This window comes from Moschus berezovskii, chromosome 2, assembly GCF_049115385.1.
Source record: "Moschus berezovskii isolate FMDL1 chromosome 2, NW_MosBer_1.0, whole genome shotgun sequence".
NCBI classification, from domain to species: domain Eukaryota; kingdom Metazoa; phylum Chordata; class Mammalia; order Artiodactyla; family Moschidae; genus Moschus; species Moschus berezovskii.
In genome coordinates this window covers 129,869,821-129,892,465 of record NC_142461.1, presented here as the reverse complement: position 1 = coordinate 129,892,465, position 22,645 = coordinate 129,869,821, and the positions used below count along the sequence as shown (strand labels likewise).

At 37.3% G+C, this 22,645-nt stretch overlaps 1 protein-coding gene across 1 annotated transcript; it reads right to left on the bottom strand.

The window, feature by feature from the left end:
- Positions 1–699: 699 nt before the first annotated feature.
- Positions 700–22,320, bottom strand: ZC3H15 (zinc finger CCCH-type containing 15). The gene is made up of 10 exons (XM_055397835.2): positions 22,121–22,320; positions 13,447–13,548; positions 8,264–8,375; positions 7,249–7,401; positions 6,711–6,802; positions 5,371–5,553; positions 4,062–4,208; positions 3,646–3,747; positions 2,733–2,856; positions 700–1,013 (listed from the first exon to the last, which is right to left on the bottom strand). The coding sequence occupies exons 1-10, from the start codon at positions 22,193–22,195 to the stop codon at positions 823–825; spliced, it is 1,281 nt and encodes a 426-aa protein (XP_055253810.1). The 5' UTR covers positions 22,196–22,320; the 3' UTR covers positions 700–822.
- Between the last annotated feature and the right edge of the window lie 325 nt (positions 22,321–22,645).

The window sequence follows — 22,645 nt, the reverse complement described above, 5'->3', positions numbered from 1 at the left end:
CTCTTTTTGAGGCTAAGTATTTGTTACTAAACTCATAGTAGTGCTATCAGCACTCAGTCCTGTAATCAATCGGTTTTAAGAGAATCCTTTAAGTATCTCTTTTGTGATAATTAATTCTAATAGATATTTAGTAAAAATTCTCAAGCTAGAAATAGTCAGAAGACTTTCATAGAAAAACATTAAAAAAAGGTCTGTATTTGGAATTTATTGTATCACTGTTTTTATTTACAACTTTATTGGCAAAAAAGAAAAGGGAGTAGTTTCAAACAGTTTAACACAGGGCATTGCAGTTGATCCTGTCAGATTAACGAAGTTTCATTTTAAATGTCCATCTAATTGTCCAAAGATATACAATACTGAATCTGCATATGCAGTTTCCTTGATGAAGTACAGGCTCATATCTTAGGCAGTCTTTTAAACATATAAATACAAAGGAAATAGAATCACTCATTAAAAATTGCATTAAATGAAGGGTAATTTAAATTTATGTTGTCCTTGTAACAACACATGCCCAATGAAAATCAAAAGCTGGAAAAGCAGTTTACACTTCCTACTTGAGTGGACAATTACAACAATCAATCATTTTCTGCAATGACCATTTATCTTTAATTTATCATGAACTACTCTGAACTTACTATGAGATGTAGCCAAAGTCAGAAAACAAGATGTAGGGAGAATATTCCTTTTTTGGAGGAAGTAAGCCCTCGAGAATCAGCATGGGAAACAAACATCCTGTTGAAGAGTTTTAGGTGGAAAAAAATTAATGTAGTCAATTTCAACTCCTGCTGAGCTGGCTCAATATTTTCATTGACTTGTTTGGTGTCATTCTTCTAAATCAAGTGTGTTTAATTCTTCTTCTAGTTCATCCAAATCTTCCCCAGTAAACAGATTTTCATCAACAGGAACAGCATCGATGGCTCCATTTTCCTGTCCTTCCCCTTCAGTGTCCTCTTCCAAATCACTTCTCTCACCGTTTTCAGCCCTACCTCCGGAAGCTTCACTTAATTTGTTTTCTAAAAATAAAAATTAAAATCAATAAGGCCTAGAAAAAGAAAACACTAGTCCATTAGGAATAGTTACAGGCTGATAAACTTTCCCTTCTTCCATGAAAGCCTTCCTTAAGATTACTCTAATAAGACTGATTTTTCTTTTTTTGAGCTTATCTGTATCACTTTTCTAAACCTACTATAAAATATGTCTTTCACTGAAGACATCTGATTGTTCAATGGTTCATACCTCTGAGGGCAACATTTATCTTATACAACTCTGCATTCTCTACATGACCCAACAATTAGGTTTTTAAAGTCAACTTCCATGTATTTTGATAAATGATCATGTGATCTAAAAAATGTTTATGATCCAAGCAGCTACTGTCACACGAGTTGTAATGGTGTAAATACAGGAACATTTCACCTTGTCATCAAATTATGGAAAAAAAAAAACCCTGGGGCTGTGGAGCTACTTCTTTCAGGATATAGTTATTATGACTGACAAAACAAAAATGCTTCCCTTTCTTGTTCAATGACACCAATAATGAACAGAAGAGAATTTTCAATAGCTTAAAGTTATTTCATACATTTCTGATGACAAATTCTTAGGAACTAAAACCTCTGAGGTACTTGCAATTGTGCCTATTACCACCAAAGCCCTACTTCTAACGGAGCAAATTAGTTTGCAATTGGCATTAATAGTCTGACAGCATTCTCAAATCTCAGGAAGGCAGACCAGTTTTTCCAGTTATAACTTGTATTCCTTCACTGTAAAAATAAGGTTTAGTTTTTTTTTCCCCTCTCAACTTTTGTCTACCCTTTTCTTTCACAGCAACTGTGCCAAACTTTATTTTTTTTTTAATTCTCACTCAAGTCACAATTAGGTATAAATTGTATTAGCAATCTTTTATTTCCAAATATACGTAAGCCAGCCTCCCTTCCATTCTTATTCTTAATTGAACTACTTACAGTTCCAGATCTTGTTTCCATATCTAGCACTGTTTCATCTTCAATTTTTCTGTCTTTTTCAGATCCTTTTTCTCTGGCCAACAGATAATGTTTAGATTTCCCTTATTCTAAAAGACCCTTCTCTCATGACCATGTCTCCCTCTAAAAGTTCTTAAAAGTGAGTGATTTATATTCACTTTTTCTCCTCATTCCTCACACCATTGTAGTCCCAATGAATACTGTGTACTCTATTCTTACAATTCTTTCCCTAGTCATAGTTAATTATTTCTAATTCTCATCCAACTTAATCTTCCTGAAATTCTGTTCTTCTCAGTAACTTTCCCAAGCTTTTTCCTTCCTACTACTCTAAAATATTAATGTTTTCAGCAGTCTGTTCTAGAACATTCTTATCCTATGTATGTACCTGGGTGAAATAATTCACTGTTAGCTATGAATGCAGATGACTTTCAAACTTTTTCCTCCTGGGAATGTCTACACAGTATCCTAGACAACGCCACTTTTGATAACCAAAATATCTCATACTCGTGTGCTCCCAAACTGAACTCATTAGCTAAACGTCCAAACTCATTTTCATTCAAGTTTCAGTTAATGGCTTCAATATCCAACCAGCCATCCATTTCCACAGCCTCCACTATTCACTACCCTTATATTTAGCCAAACCATACATATGTTACCGGTCCGGTACCTGCAGCCATGTAAGTTTGCCAAGACTGGTCTAACCTCCTTTAGACAGTTTCTTAGTTTGTAGAATTACATGAAAATTAGCATACTTACCATCCTTTTCTGAAGTATATGTGCTGAATCTTTCAAGACTGGCTACAGTAATACCTGTCTCATCTACATCTCTTGGGATGTACAGGCTTAAATCTATGTCATTTACGCTCACTGAATCATCAACCTTTAAAAACACATAGAAAAGGAGTGTTACTAATAAAAATAGTTTTCATAAATTACTTGCCCTTTACCTCTGACATTTATCTTAATGACAGAAAATTAATAGTTCTAAATGAAAACAGATGACTATTGCCAAAATTTACTTCTTTTATACACTTTTTGAGAAAGGAATGGAAATGTCATACTTGATGCTTCTTCCTGGCATCATAGTTTTACAAAAACAATATATTTTAATCTTTTAACTCAAAGGCAGAGGTCAGAATTTTATGATAATCATATGAAAAATCAAAAGCTATTTGCTATTTTATTAACCAATACAGTTAATAGTTAAAATATTATTATCAATAATACTAAGTTTATCTATCACCAATAATTCTGCTGCTGTCTTCTGCTCCCTTCTCTGTACTTTTTAGTGTCTCTGTCTCATTAATTTTTTACTATAAAGTACTGAACAAAAACCTTTTTTTGAGAGGGAGAGTAAAACATTTTACAGCTAATATAGTCAAGCATTTAACACTATATTAGGCACTGTCCCAAGCTGTATAAAGAAGTATAAAGAAATATGAACTTACTAACTCATTTAATTCTCAGAAGTACTTTGTGACCGGGAGGATTATCATTATGGCAGCATTACGGATGAGAGTGGAGGCCTAAAGTGTAGCTAATTTCCAAGGGTACAGTAGGGATCGAAACAAGGCCTCCAAGTTAGTACTCTTAACTATACTGCTCTGCTGTCACTCTCTATTGTTTCTCTCAATCAACATGAGAAGATGAAGTGCCAAAGCGTCCTTACCTCATCACCACCTGTTCCCTGGGTGTAACGGGTATCATCTGCTTCCTCATCATCATCGTCAACCAGTTCAGGACGAAATTCAAACACCTCACGACCACTGATCTATTCAAATACACACATATATCAACTCAGGATAAACTTCAAACATTTCTTAGTCATTGATTTTATTTTTAAAAAGCCTTTATTTTTTTGGCGGTCCCACACAGCATGTGGGATTTTAGTTCCTCCATCAGGGATTGAACCCATGCCCCTGGCAGTGGAAGTGTGGAGTCTTCACTGCTGGACTGTCAGGGAAATCTCTGCTGGTCACTGACTTTAGATATGTACATAATTAAATAGAGATAAAATCTTCCATAATATAGAAATTATAAAATGAAAGAAAGAATAGAAAACCTATGCAGGAGTTTGGGACATACCACTAATGCTTTCCCAGCTTTGAAGTCTGCTTTCCTTCTTTCTATATCTTGCTCAAGTTTATCAATCTTTTCTTGTCTTTTTCTTTTCTTCCATGCAAGAAAAGATTCTAGAGTGATTTTGGTAACATTTGGACCTAGGGCAGAACGCTGCAAAGATAAAAAAGTTAATTTTCTTCCCCTAAAGTTATCTATAATAATATCTAATCATTTTCTCTTAGTTCAATTAAGTCCTTGCTTTGACTATTATGAAGACATTACATCTGGAGTTAACTGTTTTATCTTTACTTTACATGGCAAGGAGGAAAATGATTGTCCACAGATATAAACATTTCTAAACATTATAAAATACATTATTCTGAGCTAGATGTCTTTTCAAAATCAAAGGTGAGTAAAACTTGTCATGAGAAAATAGTCTTACAGTCAATTTCTGAAAACAAGCAATATGAAAAGCAGCAATACATCCAAGTTTCATTCGTGATTCTCAAAAGATGAGGTTTTAGCTAATATGTAGCAGAACTAGGACACAGATAATTCCAAATATATCTGACTCCAAGTCTACATTTTTTATCACAACATACTGCCTCTTGTGCAAGACACCAAATGATACATCCTTTCAAGAACAAATGTATATAACTTCAAAGTCAGACATTTATGAAACATATTTAGACCAGCCATAGCAAGGCAAAATAGATACTGTTTGAAGCATACAACGCTGAATCTAATATTTCCAATAATCTCAACATTTTCATATCACTGCCAGGAGCTTTATCTGTTGACTCAGTAAATCTATCTGCTAGCTCAAAGGATAAAATTCTTGTGCTGAACCAGAGATGAACAGATTAAGAGTCCTTGAGTCCAAGAGTGATGAAACATACTTGAAAAGCTGTAGTGGAGCTGTCTCCTTTCACATGTTAAAATAACCAATAAATAACTAGGTAAAATGGTGAAAAAACAAAGACATCAAGGAAAACAACTAAAACTTCAAGTTCAATGATTCTGAATACTGACTAAGCATTTTCATGAATTGATGTACCAGTATAAGAATCTTATGAAAACAAATTATTTGATAAGCCAGTGGCTAGCACTTAAAAAAATTGTTTCACAATCCTAAAATTAATATCATGATTATGGCTAGGTTTATATTTTTGACATGTAAGAGTTATCAAATAAAAAGTAAGAAAGCTTTGAGAAAAATTCGGATTATTTTTTCCCTTTAGTAACAACATGCTATTGTTGCCCCCAAGTGGTAAATATTAGAATTTCACAATACTGCTTTAGAGTTTTATGGTAGGAAAAAGATACCAGTTACCTCTCTTTCAATTAGATCTTCTAATGAAATTTCATCTTCTTTCTCTTCTTTCTTTTTATCTTTTTTCAAGACAAATCCAGGAGGAAGTGCATGACGATACATGCAAATATCACCCCCTCCAGGACATACCCAAAACCAGCCGTATTTGTTGTTTTCAATAGCTTCAAGGAAATGCTTGCACACCTAGAGAAACAGTATTATTAATACACAAGTAGTGGCTCAGTGTGGTCCGTTTCCAAGGTAAATGCTTAGGTGTATGGAACAGGTACATTCAGTTCACATCTTTTTTAAGCTAACCACTTAGGTACAGAATACCTTGTGTACAGAAATGGAAATATACATTAATCTTAAAATATCTAATACAATGGTAACTTTCCTTTAGAGAGGATTTGTATAAAATATTTATTTTTGACATTGCTCTAAACTGACTTTACAAAAGGGTTTGCTGCCATTTAGTCTTTGTAAATGGAATCCAAAGAGTAGTTTTTAAATATGAGAAATTAAAAATCGTTACAAGAAAACAAAACCAATAACTTTGTTTTGGTTTGATCTTTTCTAAAAACTAACCACATGCAGTAAAGATACAAATATCATTTCAATTATCTGAAATTATAGTCAATTTTATATAAGAAAGGAGCAAGGCATGAATGGGTGCAAGATGCAAGTGCACTGAAGCTTTAGGTAACACACTCTACAAATAAGAAAGAAGAATCAACTAATAAGCAATATTCTTTTCCTAAAAGGCTACAAGAGAGAAGTAAAAACAATATTCAGAATTTTTCAACACAGAAAGGTTTTTCACTTGTAAATATACTACAGAATGAGCATGTGGACATGAAGGTAGCATCTGAGAAATAAGGCCCTGATCTGTAAAAGTACATTTCCTGGAATAATACTAGAACCATTATGTACCAAAACCCCATTTTGCAATTCATATGTAATAACATTTTTACCTTTATGATTAAGTGTCTCCCTACCATTAAAAGAGAATAAGTTATGAATTAGACAGGGTAGTTTAACAGTTCTCCCTCAATTTGTTTTGTACAAAAAGTTAAGAATTCTTATATGAAAACATGTATTCATCCATGTTTGAGAAAGTAAACCATCTCAGAAAATAGCATTTGAAGAACTTTAGTCACATGATTTTCAAGTCACTTTTGACCAAGAATTATGTATAAGTGACACTTGTATATTCCAAACACAGAGCCTGATCACCTTATCTTTATGAAAAGATACAGTAACTTAAATAATAATCTAGTAGAAAACAGCAGAAATATCTTGCCACGTAACTCTCCCTAATGATAAATACCAAATCAACTCAATTCAAGAAAAGGACATACTATTTGAGTTTTTGGTTTTTTCTTTTCCGCCTCACCGTGCTTCTTGTTCACAACTTCTTCCAGTTTTTTCTCATCCCAATTATCCATAGTATCTAAATAGAGAGACATATGGAGACTAAATACTGTAATCTTGCTTACTGTCCCTAAAATACATTGCATATATCCTTACACAAGAAAGCCATATTATAAAACTCATGACCTAACAACCTAACACATTTCCTTTAAAACACCAAAGGTAAGAATGAACAGTGTTGTGAGATTTTCACCAAATCTAAGTAATTCAGGCAGATGAGAAGGTAGTACTAGAAGAAAGAGTGAGAGACAAATACAAAACAAACCACTAGTTTTTAAATATCTTCATTTACTTAATCAAAGGCCAAAATATGATAAATTCAGATTTTACAAAAAACAACAAACTATTCTTCAGGACAAACACAGTCCTACTAAGACTGAAATGGTCTTCAAGCCACTAAATATTTTAGTAACTACAAATCAAAAATATATTTACTTTTAAGAACATATCTTTAAAAAAAAATACCTTTTTCAAGTTCTTCATCTCTTGCATCAATGTAAACGCTTCGCTTTTCACATTTTCTCTCCAGAGTCAAGTCATGAGAGAACTTACACTTATCTCCTTTAGTACACTGTCCTTGCTTGAAGAATGCACATACTACGGATTTGGGATCTGCACCTAAGTCAAACAGCACATGGCATTTACATTAAAAACTGCCAGATAACAAAGTACAGCTTCTTTCTAAGATATAATTACTTTTGGTTAATTTGTTATTTTCTTTTTACTGGTGTGAAAGGAAATACCACACATATAGGTAAATATTAAGACATTTTTTTGAGGTTCCTTCCATAGCATATTATATCTGTATTTGTTTCCTTTATTCTTACCAAAAAAGAGAGCAAGGGGGTAGGAAACCAAGTAAGCACATGTTATTCTATAGTTACTTGTCTAATTGGAGTCAATGAGATAAGAGGCAAAAGGGAAATATAAATGTACTTGCAGTGCCAAGAGTTTGGGATTTGCAGTTTTTATAACCACAGGTTTGTTCTGTCTACTACCAAAGATCAGAGATTATTAATCAACTAGTTCAGTTCAGTTCAGTCGATCAGTCGTGTCCGACTCTTCGCGACTCCATGAATCACAGCACGCCAGGCCTCCCTGTCCATCATCAACTCCCAGAGTTCACTCAAACTCATGTCCATCGAGTCGGTGATGCCATCCAGCCATCTCATTCTCTGTCGTCCCCGTCTCCTCCCGCCCCCAATCCCTCCCAGCATCAGTCTTTTCCAGTGAGTCAACTCGTCGCATGACTAGTAGACTGCCAAAATCCTTAATTTTCCCTTATGTGGGGTGGGGGGCTAATGGCTGGACTTAATAGTTGTAGGACACAGCTATGCACATATAAAAAGGAATAATAAGAAGTGACATAGATAATTTTGACAGAGTATTATTTTCACAGCATATACAACTGAAGAAAACATTTAAGAGTTTTCAAACATGAATTACATTGGTAAAAACACTTCTGAAATTTAAAGTTTACCTTTACTTATTTTTTGAGCAGCAACTACAGGTTTGAACAACTCATTTAGCTCTTGCAATTCTTTCTTCTTGTCATCTTTCTTCAACTTCTTTTCAGCTTCACTTTGTGCTACCTATAATATTACCAGATATGCTATATAAATTTGATGTCATACAATAAAACTGTTTTCACTACACAGTAATATCTATATCACTGACATAACAAAGACAATCACATATTACATGTATATTGTTCTTACTTCTTAATATCAATGTTACAATGGCCTTCCAGTATACATTAAATGGTGTGTCAAACTAGTAAATGAAATTGCTAAATCTTGTAGGGCAACTGACTCTTATAAAAACCTACACATGGTACCATGCCGAGTTAAGAGCATATTTAAAAGCTTACAGTGACAGCATTTGTTAAGCATATGCTACAGGCCCAGCATTTTTAGCAAATGGTTCTCACCTGGGAATTTCTTCCTGTGACAACCTACTCCCCAGAAATAAGTAGGTGCATTTTGAAGATCAGAGATATAAACATCCTAAAATGCACAGTCTCACACAATAAAGAACTGCACAAACCCAAGTGTCTATAAGTACCCTTGGGAAAAACACTGGGCTAGGTCAATGTGGGAGACCAAACAAAACGAAACAAACATGACAAATGACATAGTTCCAGGCACATAATTTACATACCTAATATGATTAGAGGTTTCATCCAAACATTTATATGTCAGGTCCTATGTTAGATGACAGGGAATACAAAGATGAAAAGACAAAGATGCTTATTTAAAGAAGCTCAGAATCTAGTGGGAAGACAGACATGTCAGCAACTATAATATAATACACGGTGCTCTGGAAACAAAGAATGCTTATATGCCTAAGAAAATTAGACTGAACTAATACTTTATGGATGAATTCTTTTATCAAGAAATGCAGAAACAGAAGCTCCAACCAATGCAAAGATGAATCAGGTGTGATAGACATCAATGAAAAATACTGACTGTATCAACATGTGGACAGGGGAGATTCAAGAGTTTAAAGTGAGCCAGTGACACAATCAGACTGCATTTCATAAAGATCACAATAACAACTTTATGAAGAGCGGACTGAAAGGAGTCCAAGAATGAAGGCAAGGAAAATTAGGGGGCCAATGCAATTGCTGTAGCCAAGAAAGCATAGGAGCTTAAAACAGGCATTAGTAGCAAGGATGGAGAAAAGGTGGAAGAAAGCTGTTAAGGGGGTAAAACTGTTAGGACTAAGTGACTGACTGGACAGGAAGTATCAGGGAGAGGGAGGAGTCTAGGATTATCATTTGTATGGTTAGTGATGCTAAACAAGACTGGGAATACAGGAGGAACAGGTTTCATGGCAGGAGCTGGAGATGAGCTCAGTTTTAGACATATTTGGTATGAGGTGCTGACAGGGCAGAAAGGTGGAATTATTTAGAAGGCAGCTGGACACGGATCTTGATTCCTGGACAGAAGTCTGCTTTGAGATAAAGATTTTAGAAATAACTGCTTACAGATAATGAACTTTGGGTGTGTATGAGATTATGCCTGGATACCATAAAAAAGTATAAGAGCAGAGAACAGTACCCTGAATAATATCAATATTAAACAAGCCAAAAGAACCTAAAAAGCCCGTTAAATGAAATCAAAGAAATAAGTAGAAATCCAGGACAAAAAAGTATTAAAGGGAAAGGAAATTTTAGGAAAGAACTGGTCAAGTATTATAAAAGGGTTAAAGACATTCAAAATCCTGACTTTGATGATGTGGTCAGATGTGTTTAAACAGAATAATGAGAAAAGTTTCCTAAAAATAAAAATTTAAGTCACTTTATTTTTAATAAAAGTATTCTTTGTATCAGACGTTTGTGGGGACCAGAACCATTTTTGTAAGTATTTATGTTAGAGATCAAACTACTGTTAAAAAAAAGTATGGTTTGTACCCCTACTTGACAAACATACCTTGTGACATGGAAGAGCAGGTTCAAATTTAAAACACTCAGGTTTCATGGAGTTCCACATGGAGCATGGCAGTAAAGCAAGAATCAATCCCTGGCTCCTCCTCTTTCTACCCTGAGTTTCACCCCACCACATGTGTGCGGGGAGACAGAAGGTGCAGAGGACATGGCTTGGATCCAGACTCTGTCCATACTCCCAGCACATACCCTCGCTTTGACTATTAGGCCACACAGGCAGTAAAGTATATCCTAAGATGGACTCAGGGTAAGTGACTTTGAGGTCCTGAGCTGGAAGAAATGTGTCTAGAGAAGACACAAAGTAGGGTCATCTTCTGCAGCACAGGGTTTAGTGGGTGTTGTGGGGGGGGAAGGATCTTTTGCCTGGCTCAATGAAACTAAGCCATGCGTGTGGGGCCACCCAAGACGGACGGGTCATGGTGGAGAGGTCTGACAGCATGTGGTCCACTGGAGAAGGGAATGGCAAACCACTTCAGTATACTTGCCTTGAGAACCCCATGAACAGTATCAAAAGGCAAAATGATAGGATACTGAATGAGGAATTCCCCAAGTCAGTAGGTGCCCAGTATGCTACTGGAGATCAGTGGAGAAATAATCCAGAAAGAATGAAGGGATGGAGCCAAAGCAAAACAAATACCCAGTTGTGGATAAGCTGCTGCTGCTGCTGCTAAGTCACTTCAGTCGTGTCTGACTCTGTGTGACCCCATAGACGGAAGCCAACCAGGCTCCCCCGTCCCTGTGATTTTCCAGGCAAGAACACTGGAGTGGGTTGCCATTTCCTTCTCCAATGTGTGAAAGTGAAAAGTGAAAGTGAAGTCGCTCAGTCATGTCCAACCCTTAGCGACCCCAGGGACTGCAGCCTACCAGGCTCCTCCATCCATGGGATTTTCTAGGCAAGAGTACTGGAGTGGCTTCCCGTTGTGGATAAGGACTGATGCTAAAACTGAAACTCCAATACTTTGACCACCTCAAGCGACGAGTTGACTCACTGGAAAAGACTCTGATGCTGGGAGGGATTGGGGGCGGGAGGAGAAGGGGACGACAGAGAATGAGATGGCTGGATGGCATCACCGACTCGATGGACATGAGTCTGAGTGAACTCCGGGAGTTGGTGATGGACAGGGAGGCCTGGCGTGCCGTGATTCATGGGGTCACGGAGAGTTGGACACGACTGAGTGACTGAACTGAACAGTAAGACTGTTGCTCATTTCCAGTGTTAGGTATGGTGGTTAGATACCTCAAGTTCATAGATAAAAGGCCAGTTACCCAAGAGATTATCAAAAATGTATTACTGAAAGTACTCTCAAGTCCACAAGACATTTTATGGCTTTCTCAGGTTGATGAAATTTTAAATTAACAGTCAATATACTTTCCACTGGAAGAAAAAACAGGAAGAGGAAACATGTTTGAGATGAATCCTTACATTATACCAGAAGATTTACATTATCTTCTCATTTAACTATCACAGAATCCCTACAAGGGTAATTGCCCTTTCGGTGTACTACAAATTGAAGACCAGGGCCATTAAATAATTTAAGATCATAAAACAAATAAGATAGAGGGATGCACACTCAAGCAGATCTGATTCCAAAGCCTGAGCATACATTTTTATTAGACCAGGCTACTAAGTCAGCAGTGTAGAAGATCAAGCTTTTGGCTCGAGTCAAACTGTGTATAAGAGAAAGAAAAGTGCTCAAAGTACTAATCTGTAGACAGAATCAGTGATAGAAGTTAACTATCTTATGAATATATATTCTGGTGTTTTAAGATGGAAAAAAAAGTGTTTCCAAATTAAGGAAAAGGAGATAGGATGGCGAAAAAGTGCTTTTTAAAATAAATGTCTGTATCTATAAAATCCTAAACTCAAAGCGAAAGATCTACATTTAAAAAAAGAAACGAGAATACAGAGATTTGAAGAAAATGTGTCTAAAGTTTTTTGAATGAGTTGCCAATTGATAAAAATAATTCCAAAATTCATCTGTAAAAATAAATGCCTAATGTGCTGTGATTCATGGGGTCGCAAAGAGTTGGACACGACTGAGCGACTGAACTGAACTGAACTGAAGAACAGCCAAGAAAAACAGAAAAGGAGTAACATCTTAAAGGAAAGGACTTGCCTTAATCAGCTACCAGAATATGTTACTAGGCCACTATAATCAAAATTGATGTGGTACTGGTTTAGGGAAAGATAGAAAAGAGAATCTAGAAATAGATCTGAATATATATGAGACTTTAATATATGTCAATAGGGATGTTTCAATTCAGTGAGATAAACAATTCTAGCTATTTATTTGAAAGGAAATATCATGCAAAATAAATTTATATGATACATTATAGACTATAAATAGTCAGAAAAATAATCTAGGAAAAACACATAATCTAGCGACAGGGGAGACCTTTTCAACCATATAAAAGAAAAGCTAGACATATCTGACAGTACAAAAACTAAAAACTGTTGCACAGCAAAATGTAACAGAAACATCACAAATTATCTATAATGTAGACTGTGGTACATCAAAATGTAACAGAAACATCACAGATTATCTATATCTCTTCTCACAAGTTGACAATAAAAAGACAAAAACCAAAGGATTTGAATAAAACACAGAAGTACAGACTCAAACAGTGAAAAAGATTAAGAAAATTTCAAACTCACTAGAAATAAGGAAAAGAAAAATGAGGTGTCACTTTATACTCAATCAGATTGGAAAACATTAAAAAGAGCTTTAGTACCTATAACTCATGCACTACAAATGAAAATGTGAAGTATTATAATCTCTATGGAGAATAATCAGGCAAACTTCTTAAAATTAGAAGTCCATTTCCCTTTATTTAGAAACTGTCACCAGATAATTTATGCTACATAAATAAAAACCACAAATGCACCTAAAAACACCTGTACAAGAGAATTTCTTGTAGAACTGTTCTTAAAGTCAGAAAGCTGGAAACAAAGTCGTTACTTATAAAGAGTGAAAATATGGATCTAGTATATCCACATCATAGAACAGTATGCAGCCATTAGAATAAACTAGAGCTATGTCAAAATGGCTTCAAAGAGTATCTAGAAGGTATTGCTGAGTAACCAAGAGAAGATGTAGGTAAGTTTACAGAGTAGGATTCTGTTTTGAAACACAATTATAGCACCAAACATTTTTATCTGCAACAATGTTGTATTACATCCATATGAAGAAAATGCAGAAATTTAAGTTACTTACCTGACGTGGATTCTGTTGACCAAATTTAACTTGATGAGTGACAGCCTTGATAAACTTCTGTTGCTTTGCTCCTTTCTTATTCTTCAGACCAAAAGTTTTGTCCTAAATGAGAAACAGTACTGAAATATGTTAGCAATTTATATTAACGATACATTAGGATTCAATACACACTCACAACTATCATCATTAAACTTGTTGGTCTATGATGCTTTATCTGAATTGTTTTAGAATATCAGTATTACAGGATGTGCAGAGATGTTAGAGCAGGATAATTAGTTCAACAATCAAGTAAGTTTAGGAAAATTCTTTTTCAACAGGGTTTCTAATTCTTAAGCACAGGATATCTGAAAACCTTTACCCAGAGGGGAGGCAGCCATCCTAAATCTTCTAAATCTTACTTTACCTCAGAAAGCATTTTTCTCAGCAAAGAATGAGGAATTATGAACTGGGAATACTGTATCTGCATAAGCAGATACATTAAGTTCTGAATTGGTTTCTTGGGTAATAGAACTATCCTCTCTGAACACCTAAAGAACTCAAATTTAAAATGCATGCATTACTAGCTGTTGCGAGAATGGAAATATTAAAATTGAAGTATTCCTAACTAAAAAGCAACACTTTAAACTTGGAATATTATCAAATAGTACTTTGGGAAAGATATTACTATAATAGCTTCTCTCACTTGTGGAATGTACATTATGTGCACTAAATGATAGTCTTTGACTACTTATGCTGCAGTAGGATGAAGAGTGTCCCCCTCAGATTCATGAGTGAATGAATCAGACCTCAGACCGTGACTTTATTTGGAAAAAGGTCTTTGTAGCTATAATAAATTAAGAGGAAGACACACTTGATTACACATCCAATGACTAGTATCTTTATAAGAGATGAAAGGGTAAACAGGTTTAGAGAGAAGGCAATGTGCAGAAAGAGGCAGAGGGATTACAGTGATACAGCTTCTAGGCCAAGGAATGCCAAAGACAGCTGGAAGCCACCAGAAACTAGAAAAAGGAAAGGGGAGATTCTTCCCTAGAGTCTTCAGAGGGAGCACTGTCCTGCTTGCACCAGATTTCAGATTTTTAGCCTCCGTACCTGTGAGAAAATAAATTTATGTTTTTTCAAGTCACCCAATTTGTGATAATTTGTATGAGAACCCTAGGAAAGTAACATAAGAGGCTAAACTGAGTGAGCTTCACCCCAAGGTGAAAAGCCTATCAGGAAACCACCAAACACTGGTATCCAAAAGTCTTTTTTCCTGTCTTTTTGCTTTCTCTTGAGAAGAGAACAAGCCTAGCTAGAGGACTGGAAAAGAGAACAGGTAGGAGAAGGTGTCTTTTAGTTTACTGCATAGACACCTCAGTGGCTCTTTTCAGGCTCACATTTTAATCATGCCTCCCACACCCTTTGTGCCTAGTTACAGAAGCAGAGAGGCCTCCTGATTTATAACCTCTACCCTCTTTCTTGCAGGGGTAATAAAACTATCAGCTACTTCTGTTCTTTAAACCCTCAATTTTCAGTCACTTGCCTTCTGCATTACCTAGTACCTGCCATGGTTGACTTTCTGCAAAATTTTCCAGAGCAAATCCACTTACTTCTCAATGGCACACTCCTAGGTGGGCACTCAGGCCCAACTGCTCTGTTCTACAAGATCAGTTAACCAATTCATCCTCTACCCACTATCAGTTTTTGTATGCTGAGGTTCAAAATTATAGATGTCTCCTAATTTCAAGTCGGAGTTTGGATTTCTTTTATACTCTTGTTTATAAGTGAGTTTCCAAAAGGAAGAAAGAGGCAAAAAGGTCTTAAATTCACCTGAGATCTTTTGAGAGGCATTCAATCTGAAATAAATTAAGTGGCTAGTTTAAAGCCTTTAGACATTATTTCTAAGGGAAAGGACAAGGTAGTGAGAAAAAAGTTATTATAGGTAGAGAATACTTACATACCTATGCTAACAAATTGGAAGTGGAAAAAATTAATAAAATATATCTTTCAATGCTCTCAAGATCACAAAGTTCAAGAGGATTTTAGTTCTAAAAGATTATTTCTCATTGGGAAACAGCTCTTTGTTCATCTCATCTATATCTATCCATACAGCAAAGCTTCAGTTTCCCTACTTAAATGCCTATGCTTTAATATTGCATTATATAACAAAATTCTACATGAATTTCCTACAGTCTATGTATATAAAAAAAGGTAGTAGGTGGCATATACAAGCTGATATTCTCTGTATTTTTTAAAAAAATATGGTTGGCTTCCCTTGTTTTTATAGAGTTTAATACACAATCCAATTAGAAGAATAAAATGGTTAACAGTAAAGTGACATATGGAGAGATGACTGCATACAGCAACCAGGTGTGAAATGCCATAAAGTACTTTCCTTTTACAAAAAAATGAGGTCTCATGAGGGGATGGAAAACCTCAGATTGAAGTATTACTAGCATGAAAGTGCAACACCATCTACATATGCCTCGCCAGAGAAGAGCCTATCTGGGGTTCAGTTCATGCTTTCTGTATTAATACAGAGGAGAAGCAAACTAAGAATTAAGCAAGGCCAGATAGAAAGATAGATACTGATATATGATGATTTAGGAAAGAAAAAAGTCGTCTAAGGGGTGCTGGTCAGATAGAAAGTAAGTACTCATGACAAAAGCTGGAAGAGGTGTATAGGCTCCAGATCCCAGAAGAAAAAGTTTTTCAGGTTTAATTACACTGCTTTAGCACACAATTAACCAGTCTAAAGAGATAATGAATGAGTTGTATTTTGAAAGTCTCTAATTAGAACTTGGAAATTATTGTTTTTTTCCAGAGATAAAGGACACTTATTTACATCTAGCATTCACTAAACATAAACTCCTGAATATATCTGTTGAATCCTCTTAAAGATCATATTATCTCATTCTGCAAATGTGACTATTCAAACTCAATTCTTTTGAAGTAACACTGCTAATAAGGGGCAGGTTGTAGAGTGTAATGATTTATAGGGTATAAGCTCTGGAGTTAGAGTGCTTAAGCTCCAGTACCAAACAGAACTGGACAAATAACCTTCATTGACAGTTTCCTTATTTGTAAAATGGGTCTCAACTTACTAGCATCTCAGGACTGCAGTGCAAGTCAAAAGACTTATTACAAGGAGGTGGAGCACAGTAGTTAACAGGAAGGACTTGGGAACCAAAATCCTAACTCTGCCACTTGCTGCATTAATAACAACCTTGGGCAAGTTATTTAACCTGTTTCTCTTTCTTCAAATGCAAAAAGGTAAATAATACTTACTTCAGTGAGGGAATTAAAGGAGCTGTGTAAAACTGATCACTTGTAGATGGCTTGCTTCTCTTCCTCTCTTTCCACCAAACACTGAGATCTGTGTCTGGTTCAGGTATTATTTGAGTCTAAGCAAAGTTCTTGTTCTTCCCACCATGAAAAACTACTTCCCAGAGAAACCAGTTAAGTTACAGGGTCGGTTGGTACACAAAGTTTTCTGAATACTACACTGTGGACCTGATACACCAATAGTACCTCTTAAAAACTGGATAGTTTGCAATTTGGAATACTTAAAGCCTCCCTCTCTCTTCTTAAATATAGGAGAGACCCTTAGCTCAAGATTAACCTGGATTTAAGGGTCAAGGGATAGCAGATGGGAAGATGAGAGGTTACACTCAACCCTAGGGAAATAGTGGTTCTCATTAGACTAATAAGGTCCCAAAGGTAAGGTGATAAGGAAGGAACAATGTGTGTTTCAGGCATGGAAAATAAAATACAAAGGAGTTTAGAGATCAGGCAGTAACTCTAAAAGGATGACTCCCAGAGGCTTCAAAAGCCTTAACATTTAGTGAACTCCAAACCTGACTTAAAACTGACACTTTTGCCCCCTTCTTCTTACCCTTAAGTAATCCTACTTCTTTTACAGACCAGCCTCTACATCTTAAATTAAGATATTGGCAAAAAGGAAGAGGGTGTGAGGGCAGGTCAATAATAAACAGTCCTCAAAGATAACTGGAGTCCTCTCTTTTGTTCACCAGTGTGAACAAAGGCCAGCACTGCTCTACCTAATTAGTTTCATCCCAACATGCACTCTTAGTATTTCTGTCCATCTATGCAATGGATATTTTGCTTCTCGTTAATCCAGCTTCAAGTAATAACCAGTTGACCTTAGCTGAAGTTTTTCACTGGCAACAAGAAATCACTTCTTTCTCCATCCTTTACACATCTGGATGCTGTCCCTCTAAGTCTCAATTACTACTTCTTTGCTGCTACAAGGCCTTAGCTGGACATCCTTTATTTGCTTGCCGGAGATCCAGCCAGTCCATTCTAAAGGAGATCAGTCCTGGGTGTTCATTGGAAGGACTGAAGATAAAGCTGAAACTCCAATACTTTGGCCACCTCATGCAATGAGCTGACTCACTGGAAAAGACTCTGATGCTGGGAGGGATTGGGGGCGGGAGGAGAAGGGGACGACAGAGAATGAGATGGCTGGATGGCATCACCGACTCGATGGACATGAATTTGAATGAACTCTGGGAGTTGGTGATGGACAGGGAGGCCTGGCGTGCCGTGATTCATGGGGTCGCAAAGAGTCGGACACGACTGAGTGACTGAACTGAACCCAGATTATCTACCCCTTTCCATTAACAAACCTTCCATTTCCCAAAGCTGATTTCAGTTTATTAAATTTTGGCCAAAGAAAGCAAATAGTATATGCCATTTGAGACAACTGTATGAATGCTTAACAGAACCATAACCCTTTCTGATATACTCATTTCATAAAGAAAGCCAAAGTAACTCAGTCCTGTCTGACTCTGTGACCCCATGGACTGTTAGCCAACCAGGGTCCTCTGTCCAAGGAATTCTCCAGGCCAGAATACTGGAGCGGGTAGCCGCTTGCTTCTTCAGCGGATCTTCCCAACCCAGGGATCAAACCGAGGTTTCCCACATTGCAAGCAGATTCTTTACTGTCTGAGCCACCAGGGAAGCAAATACTTATAAATGCAAATGAATTCATGAAATTTTGGGGAGCTTAAACAGGGAAAGAAAAAAAAAATGCAGGCACTATAAGTTAATTATTTTAAGTGACAGAAAGTAAGCACTGTATAGACAGTGCAGGTCAGTCTGATTAATTTCCCTAACTAGTTCTTTTTATAGTAATGAATTAACAACAGCTGTTATTAATTGAACATATGTCAGGTACTTCTAAGACGGTGACAGTGGAAGCAACAGAGGTACAGAAGAAGGGACAGGTGGGTAGTGCAACCACTTACTTTAAAATCTCTTCAAAAGTGCTGCTTAAAAGCATATGTTCTACTTAACCTTCAATTTTTGGTAAATTTAGAACTTCTGATCATATGCCTATAAATTTTCCAAAATTAAGCAGGCTCTGAAATGTTATTAACCTTTCAAATGTCAAATATAGACAATACCTTTTCCACAAAAATTATGGCAATAAAAATCAATTATCAGTATGAACCAGGTTTCAACTGCCACATGTTCATTGTAAGTTTGTTGCAAACTACACTTTTCTGTCATTAAAAACAGAACTATTATATGACTCAGCAATTCCTCTCCTGGGTATACACCTAGGAAAAAACCAAATCAAATCACTAATTTGAAAAGATACATGCAACTGCAGTGTTCACAGCAGCACTGTTTACAATTGCCAAGGTGTGGAAGCAGCCTACATGTCCATCACAGATGAATAGATAAGGAAGATGTGGTATATATACTGTGGAATACACCTCAGCCATAAAAAAGAATAAACTGTTGCCATTTGTAGCAACATGGGTGGACCAGAAGGATATCACACTAAGTGAAATAAGACAGAGAAAGACAAATCACTTATGTGTAGACTCTGAAAATAATAATAAAAAAAAAAGGTTATAAAAAAAAGCAGACTAGCGGTTGTGGGGGGACAATATAGGGGTTGAGGAGTGTGAGGTACAAAATATTGCATGAGATCAGCTCAAGGATGTACTGTACAACATGGGGAATATAGTCAATATTTTGCGATAACTGTCAATGGAAAGTAACCTTTAGAAGTTGTATAGAAATATTAAATTTAAAATGGGTAGAATTAAAATATATTTTACTTCATCTTAACTTTTAAAGGTTTTGATAATAAAAAGCCTTCTATTAACAGTATTCAAATTATGCAAATTGTAGAAAAAATGAAAAGCAGTGCTTTTCTGGATGCAATGAAATATACTGTTCCCTAACCAGGCTGAATAACATAGTATTCTCTACAAATCTAGTTTCGCAAAAAAGTAATAAAACTTAAACCTACAGTTTACAATACTGTGGTTCCTCTCTGGTGGTAGTAAACATCTAAGCAGCACACTGCTGCTGCTGCTAAGTCACTTCAGTCGTGTCCGACTCTGTGTTACCCCATAGACGGAAGCCCACCAGGCTCCCCTGTCCCTGGGATTCTCCATGCAAGAACACTGGAGTGGGTTGCCATTTCCTTCTCCAATGTGTGAAAGCGAAGTCGCTCAGTCGTGTCCGACCCTTAGCGACCCCAGGGACTGCAGCCTAACAGGCTCCTTCATCCATGGGATTTTCTAGGCAAGAGTACTGGAGTGGCTTGCCATTGCCTTCTCCACTACCATTTAAAAAAAAATCACTCATCATATATTAAATGTGGGCAGAAAGGCTTAATCCCACTATTCTAATATTTTTGGCTAAAGCATACAGCTGTCTATTTTCCATTTTTTTTTTGGTCATGTGAAGACTTCTTTGGTGAAGTCTTTGTTAATGAAACTAAAGTCCTCTTCTCTTTACCTTAAAAATAACCTTGTTACAAGATGAATAAATCCATAGCTATCATTTTTAGTTATGGGAATACTATAATTTTCAAATACAACTGCTTAAAACAAAATTAAATATTTATTTAAAAATAAAAGCTCTACACAGATGAAACTCAAATGCATAAAGTATACTTAAACTGCCATGCAATATTTAATTTCATGTCTATATTTCACTTTGCATCACGGTTGAATGTGTTAATTCAACCTCAGTAAAGGAAGCTAACAACTGAAATGCCATGTCTAAAATGCCCTTGGTTTATTTACATAGCACCAAATGCCATCAGGTAACCATCCCCAGAGATTTACCAAGTGTCAAGAATCCAGATTGTTCAAAAAGGTACAGAAGACACAGATGTGAAGGTGACAATGACTGTTTTCAAATCGCTAGCTTTGCTACCTCATGACAGTTCTTAAACAGCATAAAGACACAGATGTGAAGGTGACAATGATTGTTTTCAAATCTCTAGTTATGCTTCTTCATGATAGTTCTTCCAATCAACACACTAAAACTTTTGTGAAATTCTGACAAACACAAGTTCTGATTAGGTTTATACAATGAAACCCTGAGGGCTTTCACTGCTATTATTTTTCAAGGCTATAAATACTTAAATTAAAAGAATCATTTACAAATAAATAGCTCATTTCAAAACACCCAACATGTTTTTCCCGTTCTAATGAAAAGTTAACTATTCCAGAAACGGCTCTCCATTAATTATTCAGATATTTCTCATGTAGGAAAATGGTCATGGCTTTTCCAACTACTTCTAACGCACAGGAGGAACTATTTAAATTATAAGAGTGATTAATTGCAGGAATTCGGGAAAGAAATACCTTGTTGTTTAGTAGCTAAGTCGCGTCGGACTCTTGCGACCCCATGGACTGTAGCCCGCCAGCCCTCTGCCCATGTGATTTCCCAGGCAAGAATACTGGAGTGGGTTGCCATTTCCTTCTCCAGAGGATCTTCCCGAGGCAGGGATTGAACCTGCGTCTTCTGCATTGGCAGGCGGGTTCTTTACCAGTCAGTCACCAGAGAAGTCCATACGATACGTTTATGTTATCTCAAATACGGTTCACTCTCTTAAAGAAATTCACTGATACAGTCGTTGGACTACAAATATAAAACATTTAAGAACGTCAATAGCGTCCCTCTGCCAATAAAAGGCAATAAAATCAGTGAACTAAATGAATTTACATAAACATATAATATATATATATATAACAAATTCAGATACAACACAACACAGCTCGTGACAAGAAACCTCATCTCCCTTAAAACGTCTTTCGATTTAATTTAATCCAGAACCTACATGACAAGCGTCATGTACAAGACGGTGTGATACGATATGAAAGAAATCTCCTCTCTTCATGTGACCTGAAACAGTTTAGAGGTGGCTTGAAAAACGTCACGAAGTAATCTGTTGGCTTGAAGGAAGTAACCACTACTCCTAGGTGACGGGTAAAGAAACACGAAACACAAAGGCTCGTAATAAGTCGACCTTCCAGAGTGTGGTCCCAGACAGTTCAGCGTATTTTTCTTTTTTAACACAAGCCTAGAAACGTCTTCAATTTCGGTGACTAGAGGGCACAACCCTGTGAGGGCACTGGGGTGGGGGTGGGGGTCGTCTCGCACGGGAGTCGGTGAAGGCGGCTGTGTGGGGCGGAGAAGTAAAGGCTGAGTGCGGGGGCGCCCGCGGCGTCACTATAGCGATGAGAGGCAGTGAGCGTCAGCAGCAGGCTGGAGAAGGGGCTGTGGGCACACAGAGCCAAAGCAAGGGGCACGTGTGCCCGGAAGACGCGAACAGGAGGAGTCGGGGAGCGGGGAACCGGGAGGCGGCTTTCCTGAGAACTCGCGGCGTGAGTGGGGGAGGGGACTAGGTACTCACTTCGATAATCTTCTCCTTCTTTTTCTGCTCCGCCTTTTTGCTGCCCCCGGCCTGAGCCTGTTTCTTGGGGGGCATTGCGGAGACAGGTCGCGCCGGCCAGACTTAAGCACAGCTGGACTCCCTCAGGGACTCTAGCCCCGCGGTAGAAGAGGAAGACGCGCGCCGCCGTTGCCGCCGCACCGCCGTAAAGCTACTCGCTCACGCGCCGCCGGAATGCGGCCTTTGCGACAGGTTGGTGCTGCAGAGCACTGTGGGTAGTGAGGAGCGGAACCCGGAAGCGAATCTGCGCCTGCGCTCATGCAGCGGCGAGACAGGAGGGGGCGGAGACGAGACGTGGGAAAATGACCGCGCGTTACACGTGATGTCGCTCAGCCGCTTGGCCTTTGCTAGATTGCCGCAGGCTCGGTGATAGTTGGGGGGAACAGACTGGAACTCACTGCGTTTGTGTTGTCCCTATACAGTCTGGTTCGCTGACGATGTGCGACTTTTGCCCATCTTCGTCTCGGGTGGAGGCTCTTCTTGCCG

Coding starts and splice junctions, on each gene's coding strand:
- ZC3H15 (XM_055397835.2), bottom strand. CDS start 22,195: ATGCCCCCCAAGAAACAGGCTCAGGCCGGGGGCAGCAAAAAGGCGGAG. Junction 5,554..6,710: donor AAAAACCAAAAACTCAAATA/GTATGTCCTTTT, acceptor CTGTTTCTCTAG/GTGTGCAAGCATTTCCTTGA. Junction 3,748..4,061: donor AAGCTGGGAAAGCATTAGTG/GTATGTCCCAAA, acceptor GTATTTGAATAG/ATCAGTGGTCGTGAGGTGTT.